Source organism: Oncorhynchus clarkii, chromosome 20 (assembly GCF_045791955.1).
Source record: "Oncorhynchus clarkii lewisi isolate Uvic-CL-2024 chromosome 20, UVic_Ocla_1.0, whole genome shotgun sequence".
NCBI classification, from domain to species: domain Eukaryota; kingdom Metazoa; phylum Chordata; class Actinopteri; order Salmoniformes; family Salmonidae; genus Oncorhynchus; species Oncorhynchus clarkii.
Window position 1 is genome coordinate 24,568,526 of NC_092166.1, and position 25,034 is coordinate 24,593,559.

Sequence of the window (25,034 nt, forward strand, 5' to 3'; positions counted from 1 at the left end):
ACCAATCAGGCCTTTACTCCTCAGTAAAAGGCACATGACAACCAGCTTGGAGTTTTCCAAAATGCATCTAAATGACTCTCAGAACATGAGAAACAACATTCTCTGGATTGAACTCTTGGGCCTGAATACCAAGCGTCACGTCTGGAGGAAACCTGGCACCATCCCTATGGTGAAGCAGGGTGCTGGCAGCATCATGCTGTGGGGATGTTAGGGTTGAAGGAAAGATGAATGGAGCAAAGTACAGAGAGCTCCTTGATGAAAACATGCTCCAGAGCGCTCAGGACATCAGACTGGGGCGAAGGTTCACCTTCCAACAGAACAACGACCCTCAGCACACAGTCAAGACAACGCAGGAGTGGCTTCGGGACAAGTCTCTGAATGTTCTTGAGTGGCCCAGCCAGAGCGTAGACCCGATCGAACACCTCTGGAGAGACCTGAAAATAGCTGTGCAGTGACGCTCCCCATCCAACAAGACAGAGTTTGAGAGGATCTGCAGAAAAGAATGAGAGAAATTCCCCAAATACAGGTGTGTCAAGATTGTAGCGTCATACCCAAGAAGACTTGAGGCTGTATTTGCTGCCAAAGGTGCTTCAACAAAGTACTGAGTAATGGCTCTGATCACTTATGTAAATGTGATGTTTAAGTTTTTTATTTTTAATACATTTGTGAAAAATGCTAAAAACCTGGTTTTGCTGTGTCATAATGTGGTATTGTGTGTAGATTGATGAGGGGAAAAAACAATTGAATCAATTTTAGAATAAGGCTGTAATGTAACAAGTCAAGGGGTCTGAATACTTTCCAAATGCATTGTAGATGTGTTTGATACCGTTCCATTCATTCTGTTCAGCCATTACAATGATCCTTTTCTCCAATATCTCTACTCACCAGCCTCCTCTGATGAGGAGGACTCCAATAAGGTAACTGATGCAAACAGTAGAATCAGATTTAAAAAGCAGGTAAAAAAAACACCTTCTGGAACAACGGGGACTGTGAAGAGACGCACATAAAGGTACAGACACATGCATGCGTACACATTGTGATATTGTTGTATTGAACATGTTGTGTTGTGGATATGTGGTGGTGTAGGGATGTTATATGATGTACTGTTTTCTCTTTAGCTCATTCAGTGCAAACATAGTTCACTGTTTTGTCTTTAGTTGTTTATGTAATGTGGGTGCTTTGGTGTGTTTGGACCCCAGCAAGAGCTAATGGGGATCGATCCCTAATAAATAAAAATAAAGACAAGTACAATCAAGTAGAAACATCTCAAGGATGATCAATGGAAACAGGATGCACCTGAGCTCACTTTCGAGTCATAAAAATATATATATTATACATTTGCTAAAATTTCTAACAACCTGTTGTCACTTTTTTATTATATGGTATTGTGTGTAGATTGCTGAGGAATATTTTTTATTTAATACATTTTACAATAAGGCTGTAACGTAACAAACTGTGGGAAAAGTCACTGTCTGAAGGCACTGTATATCATGCATAGTCCATGATGGATGGACAAGACCAAAGTCAGAGGGGAACAGGTGTAGGCCTATATATAAACAGCAACAGCATAACTATAGATGAAAGGCACTTTAGATTTGGCTGGTCCAACAATGGCCAGGGATTATCTGCCAGGGATTATATTCCAAATCAAATGAGACCTGTAACCTCTTAATTTTATAGGAAGCACTGCATTACAGCACAGCACGTGAATCTGTTTGGATGGCAGCAGTGGGATGGGATCGGAGGTCTCTTCTTGTGTCATGGTCTTAAATGTTTTAAAGCCTAGCTGGTCTGACTTTGTTTACCGCATTAACCGAGAGAGACAGGTTTTTATTAGTGTCACTGAGGTCAGGGCAACATGCCCCACGATAAAGCAACACAGCTGCAGACCATTAATCCGGGAGAGTAGGCTAAAGTTACACATGAGCCTGTAACACTAATTAGATTTCATAATAACGGGCTGAGAGAGACAGGCTATGTTTCCATTGTGACGACGAACAGAGAGACCAGGCTATCCTTGCATATATTTGAGTGAGACTAGCGGCAAAAGGCGCAACTGCCATTGAGAGCTGCCTCCATATTACCATTCAGGAGATTACGTATCGTGCCCATACAGTGTAAACATAACTGTTATCTACTGTTAACGATGATTGGTCAAATTTCGTCACTTGCGTGGAGGGATGGAGACTATTGTTCATTCTGCACAATCACATCAGCTGTCCTTCAACAGATGTGGGCGGCATCTATGCAGGACCGGTGCGCGGCGCCGAATCCTGAGCGTGGATGCAATCATGTGCACCGCTGACAATCTCTGCGTCAAACATAGAGAATCAAACGAAAAACACGGCAGCACTTCTCGACTGTGATAGGCTGAGCGGGGCGAAGGAGGTGGGCTGTTTTCCTGCGGTCAGTGAGTGAAGCGCACTGTATGAGAAGGTGGAACAGACTTCAACCAGCGACATCCACGAGAACCATTGAGAACTGATCAAAAAGAGTCAGCATAGGGTGAGTAAAATTATGAATAATGACAATTGACGGGAATGCTACATGTCTGGTGATTGTCTGGGTTGCAATATTTGTGTGTTTTGCTAGATTGTTCCATGCCCCAGACATGTAGTAATTATTGATGAATGGTTACACGTTTATTACGTAGCAAGAAGCGTACAATATGCACAATATACACGGTTCCCGTCTGGTTGACTGACGCTAATGCGCCCTATTCATTGTTGATACAATATCACATGATGTACCCAAATTAATGTTTACCTGTCCACAGTGGGCGTGTTTGATTCACTCCCACCACGACCAATGCAGAACATTCTCTTTGTTGTGGTGCCGCAGTTGAGTTAAGGCCAAAGGATGCTGACTGTAGACAGGTGTCCACCGCATCGCATATAGGTCCACGCCAACAGAGCTGACATTGATCGTCGTTACATAAATGTGATATTATGCAGCTTCGACATAATAATTAATTAAGATAACAATGATAGATGCTTAAAGAGTGCACTGCCATAAGGCTCATCCCTGCGGGAAACGACGAACACCACACAATGCCCCCTCTCCATGCTGTATCTGTGCTGTGGATTAGGGCACATTGTTCTCCGTCAATGTGTATTGTGTAGCGCCCATCTCTCTTGACTGTAGCCGTACCATGCATGTAGGTAGGCCTATTGTGTGTTGTGCAATCATTGTTCTGTATGCATGTGAACTATGCCTTCTGTAACGCCCTGCAGTCGTCTTAGACCATGCTCTTTGCCTTGTTTAGATTTCTATTCTCAGGTGTATTGCTCCTTGTCACACAACAACGATTTATGTAGTCAGTCAGACAGACGATCAGACAAAGACGCACTATAGATAAATGGACCGGGCAGACAGACAACAGACATAAGGACAAATGACTGTATACGGCACAGACAGACAAGTAGACAGGCATGCTTGGATTAGTAGAGATGGCCTAATGCATGCCATGAAATGTATCTCTCTCAGTCCTCTGGAATGATGGGATTAAAGTGCAATCCTCAACAGATTATGGGAGACAGAGCTAGATGGACTGGGACAGCACAGCAGCGTGTCTGTCCATGAAGGTTCACAAAGCAAAGCAGAGGCTGATCCCAAAGACTTGCCGAACAGTCATACCATACAGATTGCCATGGTACTATGAGTAGATATGTGTGGTACAGCGGAAAGCACTCCAGTGATGTATTGAAGTTTGCTTTGCTTTGTACGAAATACCAATATAGAACCAAACTTTCAGTCTCAAATGTCTGCATGAGTCCAGTGATCTAACAGCCTCTGCAGGAGTAGGAGATTCCACGATCTCATTGTAGAGTAGAGATACCTGAACCTGAAAGACAACATCTCTTAGGCTGTGCTTACACAGGCAGCCCAATGTTGATGTTTTTCACTGATTTTGACCAATCGCATCAGATCTTTTCACATCAGATATCTTTCAGAGCTGATCTGATTGGTCAAAATACCAATTAGTGAAAAACATCAGAATTGGGCTGCCTGTGTAAACACAGCCTTAGAGATGTTGTCTTTCATGTTCATGTATCTCTACTCTACAATGACATCGTGGAATCTCCTACTCCTGAAGAGGCTGTTAGATCACTCGACCCATGCAGACATTTGAGACCGTTCTGTTCCAGATTCCAAACTGTCATTGTAGAGTAGAGATATTTGAGCATGAAAGACGAAGTCTCTAAGGCTGTGTAAACACACAGCCTTAGAGACCTGTATGTTATCATTATTATTTAATGATGCTGTCAGTCACAGAAGAGCAGTGAAATATTTAAGTTGTCATTCAGACTGTTTGAAGTGACGAAAGCCATAACAGTTTGCTGGATTTGATTAGTAATTCTATATATTAATATATATTCCTGTTCCATCTAGTCCATCATTCCATTGCTCCTCCTCAGTCACCAACGGATATTAAAATGAAAACCCCTCCGTGTGAAATGAAAACAGGCTATTTTCCGTAAAAACGATCCGCCATTATGAGAGCAAAGTGAGGTAAATCCAAAGCGACAACATATGTTTGTTGAAGGGGGAAGCTCCGTATGCCTTGGTGTGCGGCTTCCTCATCCGCTGCGTGGTCTTGGTGTCAGGTCAAGGTCTGCTGGTCTGTGGTGATGTCTAGCTTTCCTGTCATAAACCATCTTCATCATCTCCACCATGAGATGCTGTCCACTGACTGTGATCTATGAGGACACCAGCCCTCCTCTTTTTCTCCCACAGTGGCCTTGTCTTCCCATCACCAGAGGACTTCACAATAGAGGCAATGTGAAGGTGCTGTATGAGGAGGGCAAGGAGGGCAAGGAGCCAGGGTCTTTGAGAAGAATCCAAGGGAGTAGAAAAAGGGAGAGTGAATGATGTCATCCCCATTAGATGCCACTATGGCTCCGTTTGAAAATGGATTCTTTGGGGAAATATTTCCTAGATAACTAATGTCAAGGAGCCGTGTAGTTAGGTGGTTTCTACACTTGTTACTCATTGCTAGTGTCACAGTAAATAACAGAGGTGTTATATCATTGCTATATATTCTGAGATACCTTCTTGTTCATGCTGAGTGTTATGACTCCAACATGATTCTCTAAGAGATTGTACATTTGTAATTTGAAAGCTAGACTTTGTTAAGGAAGGATACGTGTGTGTATTTCTAAGAGGAGCAAAAATATGAGTTTAAATGAGAGAGTAGAACCGATTACAATGAGTGGAGGACCATCAGGTCAGTAACTCCAGGGTCAGGAGCCATTGTAATGGACTGGACTGTGTCAGGTGAGCATCCCATCTTCAGCTCAACATACTTAAACAGGAATTTACGATTCCTGGCAGTTTACATAGCAACACAAATGCCAGAATCCCTGAAAGTTCAACTAAGAGCAAAGAGTCAATAGCCTACCACTTGTATCACTGTCTTCTGTGCTCGAACAGAGACCCTGTATTCCCATGCAGCCTTTATAGTTTACACATACACGCACATGAGCACGCACGCACACACACACACACACACACACACACACACACACACACACACACACACACACACACACACACACACACACACACACACACACACACACACACACACACACACACACACACACACTTCACAGCTAGTCCTCAAGTCAGTTGATTTAGGTGAATGTCCACACTGGGGGTAAATACAGATCTCACCACTGTGCTCTGACTAAGGCCTACCTGAGTGACTGAGTGACTGACTGGTTGACTGTTTTCAGGGAATGTGTGTGTCTCCCCTGAGAGGATGAGACAGAGCGACAAAGCATTATGTCAGCAGTAACCAGAGATGGTGCCCATCATTCATGAGAGAGATATAAAAACGCTGACTCATGACAAACACTAGGAGACCTGGCAACACATTAACACATTAAGGGACATCTGAGACCAGTACACCCTCGTGTTAAAGAAAAGATTGATCACTGTAACCATAACAAACTACTATTTATTCCCTGACATTACAGTAAATTCCTGTTGGGTCGGGGAACCAGCCCCCTCACTTAACGTAATAACACCACATTATAAAGAGTAACTGCTTTTACATAAATCACACGAATGAAATCAAGATAAAGACTTTAAAAGGAAACGGTCATTTCTGATTTGAGATCCAGAGTGGTGCCAACTTCGCATCAAACATTTCTTTAACACAGACCAAGACCATGGAATAGATCTGATCCTGCTGAAATGAAATGATAATTACTTCATGGAATAGATCTGATCCTGCTGAAATAAAATGATAATTACTTCATGGAATAGATCTGATCCTGCTGAAATAAAATGATAATTACTTCATGGAATAGATCTGATCCTGCTGAAATAAAATGATAATTACTTCATGTAATAGATCTGATCCTGCTGAAATATAATGTTAATTACCTCATGGAATAGATGTGATCCTGCTGAAATAAAATGATAATTACTTCATGGAATAGATCTGATCCTGCTGAAATAAAATTATAATTACTTCATGGAATAGATCTGATCCTGCTGAATAAAATGATAATTACTTAATGGAATAGATCTGATCCTGCTGAAATAAAATGATAATTACTTAATGGAATAGATCTGATCCTGCTGAAATAAAATGATAATTACTTAATGGAATAGATCTGATCCTGCTGAAATAAAATGATAATTACTTCATGGAATAGATCTGATCCTGCTGAATAAAATTATAATTACTTCATGGAATAGATCTGATCCTGCTGAATAAAATTATAATCACTTAATGGAATATATCTGATCCTGCTGTATAAAATGATAATCACTTCATGCACGCCACAGCCTATCTTTAGAAATAGCTCAAATGTTGCCGACTGATAATCTGATATACGATCAAATAAATAGATTGTCTCAGCATTGTGCTCCTGAGTGGCACAGCGGTCTAAGGCACTGCATCTCAGTGCTATTTTTATTTATTTTTAAAATTTTAATTAAACCTTTATTTAACTAGACAAGTAAGTTAAGAACAAATTCTTATTTATAATGACAGCCTACCCTGGCCAAACCCGGACGACGCTGGGCCAATTGTGCGCCGCCCTATGGGACTCCCAATCACGGCCTGTTGTGATACAGCCTGGATTTGAACTAGGGTGTCTGTAGTGACGCCTCTAGCACTGGGCTCCCGAGTGGTGCAGCAGTCTAAGGCACTGCATCTCAGAGCAAGAGGCGTCACTACAGTACCTGGTTTGAATGCAGGCTGTATCACCCATAGGACTGCTCACAATTGGCCCAGTGTCGTCCGGTTTAGTGTTTGGCCGTGGTAGGCCATCATTGTAAATAAGAATTTGTTCTAAACTGACTTGCCTAGTTAAATAAAGGTTAAGTAAAAAAAAATATTATAATAATTGTCACATGTTGTATTATATTCTATGAAATTATATTATTTTGAGGTTTATTGATGAATGAGACTGTATAAAGAATGAGATATGTTGAATATTGTGCTTGAACTGCAAGTTTGCACCTGTTTTCCAAATGAAATAACCCACAAGCTAAAACAAAATGTGTAATAGTAGAAAAGGCCCTTTGACCTTTTGAGTTAGTGACTAGTTCACCTGTGCTTATCTTAACTGTGCTCTGGCACTGATAATATCACTGTTATGGTCCACTGAGTCGATGACCCATAATGCTCAGCTCTTGCAGCACTCCCTGCACTTTAACATATACAGATCTAGAGCTGAATGGCCAATAGTACTGTAATCAGGTGACTCCTACTACTAATAACTTCCTCAGTTCAAATCGGTTTGACAAAACCGATCATCAACCCTAGTGCAACAGATCAACGGTCTTTAGGTAGGTGTTGCTATGTTAGTCAGTCATCTGGTGTTGGCAGTCAGAGGTTAGATACATATCTGCCATTAAAGTGGGGGAGTATACAGTACAATATTTTGCTTGGTGATCATAACTATTGGATTACTATGCCTTTTACAGTAAAATGGGGGAATTAACATATGGGAATATGAGTGTCGAATGAGGCTTACTGAGAGCATTTTGTGTAAACAGAAACACCATCCCCTGAACAAGGCTGTTGCTTTGGATGGCAGGATAAAGCCAGGGATTCCCTGCCAAGCTGCTGGCCCAGGCCCACTCTGTGGGTTACTCTGTACTGTGTTAGGCTAGGCTGTGTGTTACAGTAGGCCCGCTGTGGTTTTTGGGGATGATTGCGTGACAGACGGAGGGAAGGATTGAGTCTAATAGAACATGTCCTGGCTGCATGTGGACGTGGGGGACTAGGGTTGACTCTAGCTTGCACTAATCCCCATGCAGCAGTACCAGCTGGTCTTTCAGGCTTTTACACTCAATATGAGCATAAAGCAGAATTATGCTCCTTCGTTTTAAATGGGAAATGTCCGATGTTGCACTCAAAACTGGGGAGTTGTAGAGCAGATGTAGTGGTCAGACTGGGGGATGCAGCCATCTGAACAGCTGTCTGAACACCAGGGGGTGGGTGAATGGAGTTACAGACATAGAGAGGTTAGAGGTGGAGAGAACTTGGGCTTTGAATGGAAAAAACGTACCTTTAAGAAAGAAGGGAAAGAAAGAGGGTCTGAAAAATGATGACCTTAGAATTGGGATCAGAGAACGTGAAGGACTGTGGAGAAGAAAGACAAATAAGGTAAGCAGAACCTTTAATGGGAGAGGTGTATAAAAGGAATTGTAGAGGAGACGGAGTTGAGACAGGGGCTGTTGTAGGATTATTCATCTAATGTTTGCATGCCCTTGCATAATAATCACACAAACGTCTTTTCAACATTTGGATGGATGCATAAAAGCTGAGCTGTGATCTAGCTATTTTACTCGCTCACTGCTGACACCCTGCTGTGGTCCTGTCTGAATGTCTTATTTTTGACTGGGTGAATTTTGATGAGTTTTCTGTGTCACGCAGTATTCTCTCTCTCCTAGGGGCTGCTACAGTGTGTCAAATCTGACTAGTCCAACTGTACTTGGTGTGGCTGCTCCCAAAACAATGGGGCACAGTTTCAATCATGGCCAGCAAACACTGTACGTACGCAAATCTGCAGGCTGGTGCACAATGACAGCATGAAGATATTTTTGTGAGAGTGTGTGTGTGTGTGTGTGTGTGTGTGTATGTGTGTGTGTGTGTGTGTGTGTGTTTGTGTTTGTGTGTGTGTGTTTGTGTAGAAATAGAACAATCATCGCTTGTTCGTGTGTGGAGGAGGAGAGAGTGGGTGAGTTGAAGGGACGGGTGGAAAAAGATAATGAAGTTGTGTGTTTGGGAGTGTGTGTCTGTGCGTCTGTGCGTCTGATAGACCTTTTGTGTAGAGCAGCTCTCAACATATGTATTAGTTTTGCTGTCTGTCTCACAAAGATGCACTCATTATGAGGAGTAAATGGTGCACTGTGAAGAGAGGAGAATGTCCTCCCTCTAACTAAAGCTTGGAGGCTTCTATCCCTACTGCACTGTAGCACGCAGGGCTGGATCACTAAAGGCAGACAAAAACACGCTGTTCTGCAACAAATTAACCATAACTACCCTCTTTCACCTTCATTTGAATTGATAATCCAGGGTAATTAATAACTTCCACAGTTTAGACCGTACCCCCTCCAGGTTTCTTTGCAGACACTTTGATGTAGTGAGTACTCTCCATTCATTGGGTACTGTGCGTGTTTCAGACGGCACTCTCGAATGGCTTCTCTGCCTTTTAGGACACAGTGGCGGGGTTCCAGGATGTCTTTATTGCAGTTCCACTGATCCGGCTATCAGATCTAACAGCGACTGGAAATCACTTTCATATGATAGCCTGTCGCTGTCTTCTGAGATCCACAGCGCAACTACAAAAACCACAGCATGTTATGGGGGTAATATACTGTTGGCCTGAATAGGCTAAGTTGATTATCTGTTTTGCGGTGGTGGTGGTGGATACTAGTGTAGTGTGAAGACAGCTAGCTGCAGTGGTGTACTGTTTGTGTCACTTGTGTCTTTAGGGGGAGAGAGGATGTGGGAGAGATAGAGGCTACAGGGGGATAATGAATGCAATGACGGTGACATAATTTCCATCCATTCTTCATTTTTCTGTCTTTGCTCAATTTTGCATGAGCCCTATGCTAGCTTCGGGATCCCAGGCTTCGAATAAAATAACATTTGGAAGGGTGGCCCCTGGAGAATAGCCCTGTGCTGGTCTCTTCCCAGAGCCACTGTGTCTAACAACACCACATGCGTTTTGACTAGCAATATACACCATGGTAAGGTTTTTGCCAAACCCTGTTGTTATTATGGGCTGGGGGATGGTCTCTGTCAGCTAGGCTATATCCCCTCGGCTTCACCCCCCCCCCCCCCCCCCCACACACACATTAAGAGATGACCTTTTTGGACTGAATCCCCCCATGGTAGAGAGACAGTGGTTTGACTGCAGCTGGATTTAGTGTGGCTGGTTTGACTGAAGCTGGACTTAGTATGGCTGGTTTGACTGCAGCTGTATTTAGTGTGGCTGGTTTGACTGCAGCTGGATTTAGTGTGGCCGGTTTGACTGCAGCTGGATTTAGTGTGGCCGGTTTGACTGCAGCTGGATTTAGTGTGGCTGGTTTGACTGCAGCTGGATTTAGTGGGGTGCATAAATGGTGACGTCCATTAGCCAAGAACAGCCATCATTAAAAGCTCTGACTAGTGGGCCTCCATACCAGTATACGGCTATAGAGAAATGCAGTATGGGGTTTGCGAAATCTTGTACTGATGAGGATAATGATGTGAATGATGATGATGATACTCTATGACCTCTAACCTCCTTTCTCCCTCCCCAGGACCATGGACCTGAGCTTGCATGACGCTCTCACGGATGGGGCGCCCCAGTCGGGCCCGGACAACCCGGTGAGGAGGGACTTCATGGCTTCCCTGGAGAAAGAGACCTTTGATGACAAAGTAGGCGAGACTGTGGAAAAGACTGACTACCGCCCTCTGCTGGACGGGAAGGATGGTAAAGGTAAACTGGGGTGCAGGATGGATGGAAGCTATGTGGGAATGGGAAAACCCATAGAGAATTGGAGCAGCAGAGAGACAATCCAGGGAGAGGATTTAGCTGATTCTTCTGCTCAGTAAATGCATATATTGTGACGTATACCTTAATGCCAGCTGCTTACAAATTTAGGATCGACACTCTGTGAGTTCCCTGACTCCGCTTTAACCCTTCTTTTATATCTATGCAGATTATCCTTATCTCATATGCATACAATATCATGCACATATGCTATTGTGTGTACAGTATAGTATATGTATCATGTAGTGTATGAGTACATGTGTTAAATAATAGAGAGAGAGGAGACCTAAGGGACGGAGGAACCAGGCCAGACAATGTTCAGGAACAGAACCACCTTCTCCAGCGCCTGTTATTTACTGTGCTCTCTTCCTGCCACAGCGTGTGTGCGTGCGTGCGTCGTGCGTGTGTGTGTGGGTGCCTGTGGGAACGTGTGCATCCGAACTCTCGTGGGTGTGTGTGTGTGGATGTGTTGTTTGTTTTGGTTTGTAGCTGCCATCCTACTGTGTTGAAATGCAATTCCACCACTTTGGAACCTCATTCTGATGATCTCCAGTGCAATGCTAGAGTCTATACAGGTGAAAATGGAGCCTATCTATGATTTGTAGAGAAAAGTAAAAACGTCTAGACGATGACGTCGTCCAAAAAAAGTTAAAGCATTTTAAAAACAGTGATTTTCAAACACTATGAGATTCGTGGTGACATGGGGAGCAAGTAAACACCATCCCCTTAGCTAGAACGTTTTGCACGTTTTGAAAATATATATTTTTTTGTATGTTTAATTCTACCCTGTGATGTCACAGAGAAGGATTATTTAGGAGCTTCTTCTTAACACATACAGTATTTAGACACTGGTTCGGTGCTGGAGACAATGAATATTAGGTTGAAAAGTGGTGGAATTGCCTTTTCAGTTTGTGGGTCAACCTGAACCAAAGAGCGGAGTCAAAGAGGGACAATTTATGTATTTAAAAAATATGATTTTAACTCACTCCATTTCTTTGGCAGTCTTTGGGATCTCTGTGATTCAGTGGTATTGTGCACTGATGTTATTGTGAACAGATTTTTTTCTGAACTTGAACTTCATCTTGGGTGGCAACTTCCCCCTGATTTTATCTGAGAGAAATTTCACCCAAAAATATTTTGGCTACTGGAAAACTTCTGTGTTTGTTTCCATCTACCAAGAAAGTACTTCACAGTTCATGACAACTCTGTCATGAACATTTGGGGAAATTCACTCCTTTGGGCCACTCCCGTCACTGTGGTTAACCCTCCATTGTAATGGTTTATTGTGTTGCAAGGGCACATTTTCACAGCTGAATCATCCTCTATGTTGGATGGCAAATGGTATTTTAGCCCCTGAGTGCAATTCCTAATTTGCACAGGAATAACAACATAGAAAGTGAGAGAAAAAACTATAAAACAAAAGTTCAGAGAATTAATATTATTTTTCCTAACTCTACCATTGGACGCTGTTCCTCAAAGTTACAGCAGCAGTAGCCAGCAAATACACGTGATATGTAATATGATAAAGTTCAAATGTATAAGTCTCCTCCACTCCAGATATAATATCCTTCCTGCCAGTCAGTTCCTTCAGATCCAACTCTCTAACCACAGACAGTCTCATTATACCTCAGACAGACAGACTCCAAGCACTCAGAGCAATCCCTTTCTCTCCCTCTCTCTCCATCTATCACTCTCTCACCTCTATCTCCCCCTCTCCCTTTCTACTTCTCTCTCTCTCTCGCCCTCTCTCCATCTAGATGACTATCACTGTCTTTGTCCGTCTCTCCCACACTCCTTCTCTTTCTTTGTCTCTCCTCGTGTCATGTCACTTCCAGAAGTGTCAGCCTGGAGACAGCATTAGGGCAGCATTAGCATAGCCCTGACTGGAGCAATATAACAAACTCAGTCATGCACAAGTCAGGACACAGCAATGTCAATTAACCCGGGCCATGAACATCCTCTCCTCTGGTGTCTTGGCAACATCGGTTGCATGTTAATTGTCCTGCTCTCGAACTGTAAATATTCACATGCATATTCAGTCAAAACAATTGATTAGGATTAGGGGTGGATTAAAGGTGGCATTCTTTGACTTTGGAGGCTTTATGACCTCTATGTCAATCCGAACTGAACACATTGATTTCTTTAAAAGTGGAGTTGATTGACACAGATGAGGTCAGCTTTTCCACACAGCTGCTTAATTGAATGATGTCTAATTAAGATAAATCAACATCCTTAGGCTACGCTACAGTATGGGGGTTTATTTCAGGAGGGCATACAGAACACAGTGTACAATGTAGCATGTTAGCTCGTTCCAGCAGTGTGCTGCATGATAGAGGCTCTGCGGTTAGCATGTGACTGCAGTATGCTGGAACATCAACCGTAGCAGAAGGAGGAAACAGCTCTGGCTCATCAAAAAGACACAACACCAGTGTTGGCAGTGCAGACCTGTGTGTGTGTGCTGATTTCAGCATCTCCTCTGTACTGTATAATGATTGATGCTTTTAGAGCAAGAGCTCTGGTCAGCCGCTGTGTAGATCAAGAGTTTCCCAAGGAAATATGAGAGCATTTGCTGCTAATCAGTCACGTACTGTACACGAATCCTCTTCTTTGATACTGTAAGTTTTAAAAAAATACTGTACTTTTTCAAAAAAATTATCTGATTTAGCTTCTGTTGGATCTCGTCAATATTCTTAGCATGTCTGATTTGTAGTGACAATTCAACATGCGTTCTTCCCTGAACTGAAGCCACACTACCTTGAAAGACAAGAAGGATAATATATATTTGCATGTACAATGTCAGTGGAAAATACACACTAAATGAAGTTATTGTATCAGTCTATCATCTTAGCATGAGTAAAGGGATTCAACCCATGTTGTTGTCATGCAGTGCTATCAAATTCATCTTGCACTGAACTTTTGCCCCCTCTCCTTGACCTACACAAAGTCATTGCTGTGTTCATCAATCATTAACGTCTTTCCCAGAATCCTCCCCCTTCTCTCCTTCCCCCATGTCCTTCAATCTCAAAGTAATTTGTTGTTTACTTGGTCGATTGTCATACGGAGTTGTCATATAGAATTGGATACTTTGATTTGGCTTCCCCCTCCATCTGTTGGTAGTAAAGAATCAAAGATCAGGCCTACATATGCTTATGACAAACAGCAACACAAAATGAGAGAAAGCCATGTGTATACAGGAGGGAATTCAAAACAGCTCCTCTCACTGTACAGCAGTAATCATTATCATGAAAATGAAGCCGTTTTCTCTTTTTGCTACACCAATTATCCCATAACCGGCGAACAGATATGTATGCAGCTGAAACACGACTCTCATGGTGGAGGAGGCTGAAGCTGGGTGTGCCTGCCAAATAGTGGCATTGCACTGGAGAGGTTTGACAAGCTGAGTGCATATCAACCCCACAGGGACCGTCTGGAGCTGAGGCTTCAGCTGATTCCCTGTCAGGCGATAGAGGCGATAGAAGATGATGGACTTTATCAGTTCTCTGGCCTCTAAGAAATAGCCATTGAACAATGTCTTAGAAATGAGAAATAGCCCCATGAACATTATCTTATGTGTTATGTCCGGCGTTAGGCCTATGTGTCATTCACCTACAGCCTATTGGGACTATACCATAACAGCTGGTGTAAGCTAATTACTTGTGTATTCAGTGTGGGTGTAAACTCATTAGTCACAGAACACATACACCATACTTTATAAGTGGTCCATTAACAACCCATGGAGGGCGTTCCATCTCTCCTACATAAACAACACAACTCCCTCCTTCATCCTCGTGAACCGCAGGAATTTAACATGCTCGTGAATGTCAGTCACGTACAACGTATTTTACAAATAATTTCTCACAACCACAGCCTTATTTAGTTACTGTTCTAAAACAGAAATCATCAAATGTCTGCTTAACCTCCATTCTGCACCTTATGTAAGGGTGTCCTTACGTAAGGGTGTCCTTATGTAAGTGCTGGGCTAGCAGACATGCTTCTGTGCTGATGGAGTGAGGGAGAGGGAGGAAGGTCATTGTGACTCCTCCGGCAGAGTACAGAGGGAGCCATTGCACCCGGCATGACTTGGCAGTCTTTTGGTCTGGACACTAACTACCTCACGGCGCGTCTGCTTTTAAGAGTTTTATTCTCTTATTGTTATTATTGCTCCTGGACCCTTGTGTCACAACAGGATCTTTGTATGTTATCTCCCTGCCTGCAGTTTAGGCTCCTAATTTCCCCTCTGTCAGGCTACTTGTCTTGAATATCCATATGTTTTTTAGCTCCCTCAGCGATCCCAGGGCATCCCTTGTAGTTCACTTCTGAAACCAGAGAGTTCAAACTCCCCAAACACATAATTTAGGTGTCCCTTTCAATTTAACCGAGAATAGCCTGGACCGTATTTACTTTCTGAGGTAGACAAGAGACCTAAATAATACAGTGTAGCCTACAACACTTTCAAAGTGAAACTATTTATAGTTGCCTGTGACTGTGAGAGCTCTGACTGCAGTCTACTGTATCTGTTGTCTGATCAGATGCTCTGCGTGTATTCTAAAACCAGTGTGATATTGTTAGCCCTGGTTCCATTGGTTCCGTGCCATCCTCTGGGGCATTGGAAACTCTGGGCTCCTATGCCAGGGAAGTCTTTGCCATGCTCTGCGTGCCAGGACTGATGTCAGCTCAGACACCGTGCCAGTCCGGCTAGGGTGTTGCTGGGGCAGTGGGGATGTGGTTTTTGGGCTGTGTTGGCATAACTCCACTTAAGGGTCCTGAGGGGAGGCGGACGTGCTGCATGGAACGTACATAGGAGAGGGCCAACACCTTGATGGTCCCCAGAGGCTGCTGTTGCTGAGCAACACAAAATACTGGGACTTACACCTTCCCTCACGTGACTCTTTCAGATATCTTTGTTTTATCATGAAAGCTGTGCTGGTATTTATCACTAGAAATTGGTGTGTGTGTGTGTGTGTGTATTTCTCCCCGTTTGGTATTTTGTATGTCTCATTGCAGGACATATCACACAGTATCTGACTCTACACACTGATGGATGACTTTATTACTTTCTTTTTGTAATATCACCTAAGTTGCATCTAGTCAAGCAGAAGAGGTCAGATTGACATGCAATGATTTCTCTGGGGTTGTGTGTGTTTGAATGTATATGGGCCGAATGATCTGGTAAAGCTGCAGAGCCCTACAGGAATAAACACCAGATAGTGCAGTGAGTTCCTCTAGGCTGGAATTTAAGCTTTAGCTGAGGTTTTTATGTCAATCAGTTATGACACAGACGGGAAAGGGTTTGCCGCCAGAACCTCAGATGCTCTCGTCTGGTTGGTCGGTTGCGTAACCATAGTAATGGCCCACGGTCCTGTACTGTCCCCTCTCATCACTGTCACCCCTCTGCTGTGTTCCAGAGAGGGCTGCTTTTAGGGACAGCACCCTGAGACACATTAGAGTAGTCTAGGCCAGACATCAACTGACACTTTAGACCAGGTGGGCTGTATTCAATGTGCTTATCAGTTGTTGGAGGTGGAGTTCATAGAACTAAACATTTATAGAGTAGCCTAGTATAGCAAAAAGATATATAACTGTTTCCAAATACCTATGAAAGACACTGTAGCCTACATTGAAACCAGGAGGGCAATTTTGCTTGCAAGCTTTGTCAGTGGTACGGTTGCAAATCTACTGGTAATTTACCAAAATTACCGTATTTTTCAGTAGTTCAGAATTATAGTATACAATAAAAACATGTTCTTAAAGCCCCCAAAGAAACATCACCTTTGGTCAATTTTGTCACTTTAAATATTAGGCAGGGGCAACAGAGTTAGTTACTTTAGCTTAGCATGGTCACATGCAATGTTAGCTAAGCTGCAAGCGTGCATGGTTGTGCAGTAGCCTCGGGACTGCCGTGCAGAAGAAATATCAGCCCGCGCAGAGAAGCACAAGATTGAACTTCACTTAACTTTCTCGAGTTTTCGCCTTTAGTTAACACTATCAAGGTCTCCCTTTACTGTGGGAATTGTGATGAAATCAACACAATATTAGCCACTTTCAATGCAACATGCCGAAACAAACTATGCAAGAGATGCTGTTGTAGGCAGAACGCATCAGAGGAGAATTCCATTGCATTGACAAGCACGACTCAGTCTGTACTCTAAACAGACCAGTGCTGCATAACCAATCAGAGCTGCAGTAGGCTGATATGCAAATAGACCATTGCTATATATGGATCTGTGCCATTCACTTTGCACTGGACTGTGTTTACAGCATGAGCGGTCGTGAGTAGGTGCGCTTGTTTTGAGATCAAAGCGAGAGCTGCATGTAGCCAAGTGTTCACATTTGTTCATATCCTTTGCTAGTTAGTGAGTTATTAGACCAGTTATAAACTATTTGTAGTCAGCAATGGTGGAGTGATTGCTTCTTAAAAGAGCATAACATGTGTACATTACTAGACATATTTGAAAAGTGAGTCAGGTAAAGAGCTTTTTTTTTGTCTTTAAGGGACAGTGTTATATTTTGAGACAGGCTTGAATAAGCTAAGTAGCCAATATGCAGAGGGTAGCATACTTTGTCTGATTCTCTGTAATAATGGTATGGAAATAATAATGCATTTTATTTTGTAAAGTGGTTTCTTGCATCAGACAACACAACAACATTTTCAATCACCTCCTTGACTGCAGGACAAGTGGGGCGGCAGGTTAGCCTAGTGGTTAGAGCATTGGACTAGTAACCGGAAGGTTGCAAGTTCAAACCCCCTGAACAGGCAGTTAACCCACTGTTCCTAGGCTGTCATTGAAAATAAGAATTTGTTCTTAACTGACTTGCCTAGTTAAATAAAGGTAGAATAAATATAATAATGTCAAGCCCTGCATGTTTTTTTCAAAAGTCTCATGGAATGTAGGCCTACATTGAACACAACACAAGCAGAATGAAAGAACAGCTATTTCCATGTTAAAATGTTATGGGATGCATTTTCTCCATTGTTGTTGACGGTAGTCCACTCTGATAGACCTACATTATGATCAAATAGCCACAGTAGCCTACTTGGCCACTGTTATAACTGGAACTTAAAGCAGGTACAGCCTCAGTGTTCACAGTAAACGCTCACTTGTTGCAAAGACTTTTCACAATGTTCAAGTTTACGCTCAGCAGACTTGAAATTTGATCAATACTGAAAAAAATGAGAGGGAATGAGAGGGAATGACTTAGTCACTTGGTCCTATCTCTAACACTTGATTTTCAATCCTTCAATCCTGATGTTGATGTTCTGCTCTTTGCCTCTTCGTTGCAGGCTCCAGTATGAAGCCAGGAGGACAGATGGGGACTGGGATGCAGCGGCAGGGACCAATGGGAGAGAAGCGTCCCTGTCCAACTGGACAACAGGCTGCCTTCAATGCTGACTACCTTTCAGGTGAAGCTTCTTTCCCCCGGTTTGAATTCCTCTAGTGTCTTGTGTATGCTCAAGTGATAAGGCATGCCCTGTGAAAAGGCATTTTGTGAAAGGACAGGTTTCCATGGTTTTGATATTTGATTCTATTTTTCTGATCCCTATCATCAATAGCCTAAGATGCTAAAGGTCCCTCTGTGGCATATTAAGCTGTCTGGTTACCGAGAGCTGCCTGCCAAGTATCCCTGGCACAGCCTGGGCACTCTTAGGAATGTAAATTGGGTAGTACAGTATTGAAGGACACCTAGTTAAACGTGTGCCTGCATCGAAGTAAGGCTGTTGTTGTTGTCTCCTTGTCGCTGTCTTCTCTGACCATCTGGACATTCATATTTCATAGCTAACTATGAGTTGTGTGATTGTGAATGATATTGCTATCTCCTTTGGGGGGTTAAGGATGGCTACTGATTTGTGTCTGTGGTGTACTAATATGGTATTGGTAACTGACGTCTGATCTCTCTCTCTCTCTCTCTCTCTCTCTCTCTCTCCTATCTCCCCTATCTCCCCTATCTCCCCTATCTTATCTCTAGGCCCAGTGTCTAGTATGATGGGAAAGCCTGGTGAGGGGAACCAGAACAAAGGAATGAAGGACAGCAACATGCCAGACTCTCTCATGGGTACTGCTTAATAATACTGTAAAGTGTTTATGTAACACCAGCATGTAGTTAGGGTTGTGACGGTCATGTAATTATGAATGACGGTATTTGGCCAGAGCCAAATGGCCATGGTCACTGAAATAACCTTTTCGAATAGATAAAAAAAATACATACAAAATATATAATATATACATGTCTTTTTTTACGCACATTGGAATTGGAATCGTATTTACGCCCATTGTGTACGTTGTATGCGTCATCAATGGGCCTTGCGGTGCACTCCTTCAAGAAGTGAATGGGAGTCAATTGGGTGCTAGCTCAAAAACCCAACATTAGCATGAATCCCATGAACAAGAAGTACAACATTACACATTTTTTTCTGAGAAATTAGATAATCAACTTGTTCTCTGTAATATCGTATAGCTTTGGAATAGTGACATTACGTAGACTTACTTTCAAGGAAAATAGGCATGTTTCTCGACTCATACCCTGACTTTAAGAAGGGATTAAGTGACAATTAGCTTAGCTATGCATGACGCAGCATGACAACGTGGATGCGATTGGTTGACAATCTGCTGTGTGTGGCATTATATGTTTCTCCATTCATTGTCCAATGGGATTCCTATCTCCTCCTTTCTCTAATATCTCTGACTTAACTCAACTGGCATTACAAAAATACAATCCATTGCATGAGCCACATCAGTTAACATCATTTGAATGAACATTCTACATTACCATGGAAATGTTTGCATCACAATACTAGGCAGCTATTGCTAGTGTACCCATGAGTTTACCAGTCATATTGCCAAGAGTTTGCTTGTTTCAGCAAGGCGCAATAATGTTTCATCACGTTAAGAGTCCATGTTATGGAAGAAATGGACTCAACCACACGAATGCCCGACCGTCCCATCTTCAGGCAGATGTTCGTCCTCCCCCTCAGGGAACCAGTGGCAATATATCTCAAACTTCCCCTTTGGATGACTAAGTTATGTTAGGTTATGACGGTTCTTTTATTTTCATGACGGTCTTCACCCATAAGGCTAACCATCGATTACACGGTTATACTGTAATACGGTAATTGTGCCAGCCTTACACGTAGTGCTTATCACTGTGTATTATAGCACAATATCATTGTAATAACCTGTATAATAGAGTAGTTATAACACATAATAGAATAGTATTAACCTGTTTGTCTTAATTCCACTCCCAGGTTTCTCCCAGCCAGGGATGATGAGCATGAACATGAATATGAACACGAATATGAACACGAACATGAACATGAACATGAATATGAACATGAATATGAACATGAATATGAACATGAACATGAACATGAATATGAACACGAACATGAACATGAACATGAATATGAACATGAATATGAACATGAATATGAACACGAACATGAACATGAATATGAACATGAATATGAACATGAACATGAGTATGAACACGAACATGAACATGAATATGAACATGAATATGAACATGAACATGAATATGAACACGAACATGAACATGAATATGAACATGAATATGAACATGAATATGAACACGAACATGAATTTGAACATGAATATGAACATGCACATGAATATGAACATGAATATGAACATGAATATGAACATGCACATGAATATGAACATGAATATGAACATGAATATGAACATGAATATGAACACGAACATGAATATGAACATGAACACGAACATGAATATGAATATGAACACGAACATGAATATGAACACGAACATGAACACGAATACGAACATGAATATGAACATGATCATGAACATGAGTATGAACACGAACATGAACATGAGTATGAACACGAACATGAACATGAATATGAACATGAGTATGAACATGAATATGAACACGAACATGAATATGAACACGAACATGAATATGAATATGAACACGAACATGAATATGAACACGAACATGAACACGAATACGAACATGAGTATGAACACGAACATGAACATGAGTATGAACACGAACATGAACATGAATATGAACATGAGTATGAACATGAATATGAACATGAACATGGGTTCAGGAGGTGTGGGGGGCATGGCTCCATTCCAGTCAGGCATGCCTTTTATGGGCAACCCTCAGAAGGCCTCTCCTCTGTTTGCCTCTGAGCCCCCCAAGCAGTCCCAGGCCCCCTTTAAACTCAATGGCCACTACCCCTCTGCCCCGGGCCACAAGTAAGAGGTTGTCTCACACAGAACAGTTCAACTGGGGGCCTGGGTGGGATGTCCAGAGGTCCAGTCATCAGTTACAGTAAAACACAGTATCAAATGGCAGGAAATCCAATAGGTTTTGATGGTGATAGAGCTAAAATGTGACCATGAACAGGGTAAACTAGAACCGTCACTTCTTCTAGAGGGTTCCTCAAAGTGCCAGCACCTTAGTAATCCAAAGGGAACATTTTAGATATATTGCCACTGTTTTTTTTACTTACATAACGGTTACTTTCATGTAGTGGCTTTCAGAGCAGAAAACCAGTGCTGCTCCGTTATGAATTACAAGGTTCAAATCACACAACTCTTTAGTTTATTATGCAATTCCTCAGATCTTACTGTAACTTTACAACATTTGTTTGAGAAGCAATAATAATTATGTGAGGATTCCTAACCTTATTTATTAGAAAGAAAAACAACAAGAAAAACTGAAAAAAATACAACCCCCCCCCCCCCCCCCCCCCCCCCCCTCCCCCTCCCGCATCAAAGTCCTCATTGAAGTGCTCCGTTATATTTGGATACATATATAAAATATGGATCTTGAAATATTAATCTTGAGCTCCATACCCACCTTTGGCATTGCTTTCTGAGTGAGGCAGCCACATAGACTAGAAGTAATGTGCCTTCTGTCAGGAGGCCAAACTGAGGCTTTGGATTAAAGATGCACTCTTCACTTTTTAAATACCAATACTGCATGAAACATAGATGATAATGATAACCAGATCTGCTGCACATGTTGTTTAGCGTAGACACATAATCAAAGAAGGAAAATAGCACATCAATCAATTAGAGAAGAGGGCAGCGATACATTATGTAGAAGAAAAATACATGATCATTAATGATTGGGGGGAGAGAGGGGAGAGGAGCTTTTCATTATTTTTCATTTCTCTCTGCCCTGCCATGTTAAGTATTGGAATGGTACTACCCATCAGTATTAACTAAGACGCATGGACGCAGAGAGGTTTTGGCCTTGTTATGTCTTTATCACAACATGAAAAAGGGCATGTGAAGTATGTTGTTTTTGTGTGTACCGTATCTTTCAGTTAGTCATATATTTATGATTTTATGTAAATATTGTCTACTTCTAAGACTGTCCTCCTCAGTATTTGTTTGTTCTGGGTACCCCATGTCACATGACCCCTTCCTCTTGATTCATTGTTTGTCTGTGTTTGTCTATGTGACCTGCCTCTGTTGTTGTCATGCAGTCTGCCTGTTCCTTGTACATGAATTCATTTGCTCATCCGCTCATGCGATGTGCTGTCGAGTGAACAGTAAACATCACACTGCTCCGTCTCAGCACAATCTCCATGCTCCCCATGCCCCGCCCCGGCAGGGAGAATCACACCCAATCAGCTGCAAGTTCGAAGCAGTGCACACACAAAAAACTGTCCCTCTTAAGACTAACATGTAATCCATAAGCCTAAAATTCACATCTATAAGCCTACTGGCCAGGCCGTAAATAAATTATAGTGGAGGTCGTGTCAGTATGACTTACATCAGTTCAAAACTCAAGGCACAATATTATTTCACACAATTGATTGAATCATTTTTATTTGTAATTTAAAAATAACCAATTTTACTCAGTGGTTGAGTTTCATACATTTTGGTCGGATAAGATATACCCTGATTTTACACATAGCAATGAATGGAGAGGATTGGCAATTGGTTATTGGTCTTTACTATGGTCTTTACTATGGGTAGTGACATTCCTTCCTCCTCTCTGCTCATCAAGAAGTTTGGACAAACCCAAACTCCTGGGCAGGTGGTGAGTCCAGGCTGCAAGCCTCAGCGGGTCTCTCCCTCTCCTCCAGCAACTCAGTGGAGGAGAGCCCCTACTCCGACCCCCTCAGCCCCCACGGCTCCCACAGCCAGGAGACCGGCTCTGGGGACGAGAGGGGGAGTGAAGGGGTCAACAGCAGCAGCAAGCAGCAGAAGAGGAAGAAGAAGAAGAAAAGGAGGTCCAGGGAGGAGGTGTATGACTTATTGGACAGGCAGGAGGCTCCGGATGCAAAGGAGGAGGAGGGCGAGACAGAGAGCGGAGCCTCAGACGGCCCTCTGAGCCCATCCTCCCCAAGCAAGGAGGAGAGCTGGGAGTGTGAGATCCGAGGGAGGGGTGGGGGTAGGGTCAGGGGCAGGAAGAATAAGAGCAGGATGAAGCTCCCAGAGGAGTGGGGGCCAACACCCCAGGAGCCAACGACACCTCATGCCACACAAGCGTCGGTGGCTCTGGAGTCTGCAATGGTAAATGCCTCTGGTCTCTTAAGTTCAACCCTGGAGAACATCTCCTCCCTCGTAGCCGGCCCCCAGACTAACCCCTTTAGCAGTTTTATAGAGGACACCAAACCCTCTCACACCCCCACTGCCCCACCCCTCACTGAGAACCCCAAACCCAGTCACATCCTCACCACAGACCCTGCTCTTACAAACACTTTTACCAGTATGTTTGAGCAACCTTACCCTGCCAAGGTAAACATGGACTGGGAGGCTGAGACTCCTGTTAAAAACACTGCCGCTACCCTCCATTATGAACCCATGTGTATTGATGACTTTAAAATGCCCCCGCCCTTAGCCACTAAAGATGTCCTACCTCCCAAGAAGGCTCTGTCTTTCACTGACAAAGCCTCTTCTGATGATAGTCGTCCTGAGGTCACGTCGTCTACTTCTGACCAGAAGCAGCTGAGCCCTCAGAGCTCCCCGGCTCTTAGCCCCCAGGTCTCGAAGACCTTCCTCTTCCTAGACTCGGCCCTGCAGACCCCCCAAGCCAGCACTCCTGCTTCACAGCCCCAGTCCCAGACGACCACACCCCAGGTCCCTCCTCCAAACACCACCACCTCCTCCTCTTTCCAGACCACTCCTCCTCCACTGTTTAGCCACTCCTCCCAGCCTGGTCACGACACTCCCAGTCCCCGCCCTGCAGTGGGCTCAGGCCTCAACCCTGCAGCCCCGCCCTTTATCCCCACTACACTGCCACTCACAGAGCACCAGGAGCCACCGCTGCCAGAGCCCCCCCTGCTGGAAGGTTGGTGACACTGAAGAGGGGACATATCTATCAGTATGGGGGTGAATGATGACATTATAGTGCATGGTTCTCTCTGTGGACTGGGCCTGCTGTTGCTCGGCCATTTTGTGTTTATTAGCACTGGTAATAACATGCTAACTAATTACACTGCTCTTTAACCTGACTGTGTCTGACTGGGCCTTGCGTCCCTCTTACCTAACTGCCTGTCTGGCCTGTCTCTGTAGTACTGTACTGTTGATGATGATGATTATAATAGCATATTCATTGCTATGTGTCTGTCTACCTACCTGATCATGTCAGCTGACCGGGCCAACTCGTTTTACCTCCTATCTCTCCTTTCTAACACTGCAATCATATACTAATGACTCTACTGTTTCTGTAGATTACTATCTGTGTGACTCTCGAGTGAATCCGCTCTCCTTGGGATAGAAATAGCTAGCTTTCTCCCCCCTGATTGCCGCTCTCCTAAATTGCAACGAGTAATTCTATACCCTAACTCTTTGACATCGAGTCAACCTTTCTTCACTAATCAAAGGGATGTTGGTTTGCAGTGTGATTCTCTCTCTTTCTCTCAAGAGACTGCTTTCCCCTTGACTAAATGATGCTTTTGTTCCTCAAATTGCCTAAGCTGACTGAGGAGTCACTAACAGCTTTTCTTTCACATTCTCTTTCTACTTGTGTGTGTGAATTCACTTTCAGAACCATTTTGAATGTCTCAAAATGTTC

General features: G+C 43.1%; 1 protein-coding gene across 1 annotated transcript in view; it reads left to right on the plus strand.

Moving 5' to 3' along the window:
- The first annotated feature begins 2,285 nt into the window (after positions 1–2,285).
- The window catches only part of LOC139376115 (microtubule-associated protein 4-like), a 48,821-nt gene continuing 26,072 nt past the window's right edge, over positions 2,286–25,034 (plus strand). The window contains exons 1-5 of the mRNA XM_071118316.1: positions 2,286–2,505; positions 10,777–10,955; positions 18,292–18,411; positions 18,975–19,061; positions 23,022–24,308. Coding sequence (XP_070974417.1) covers positions 10,781–10,955; positions 18,292–18,411; positions 18,975–19,061; positions 23,022–24,308 — 1,669 coding nt within the window. The 5' untranslated portion in view covers positions 2,286–2,505; positions 10,777–10,780. The remainder of the gene's footprint in view (positions 2,506–10,776; positions 10,956–18,291; positions 18,412–18,974; positions 19,062–23,021; positions 24,309–25,034) is intronic.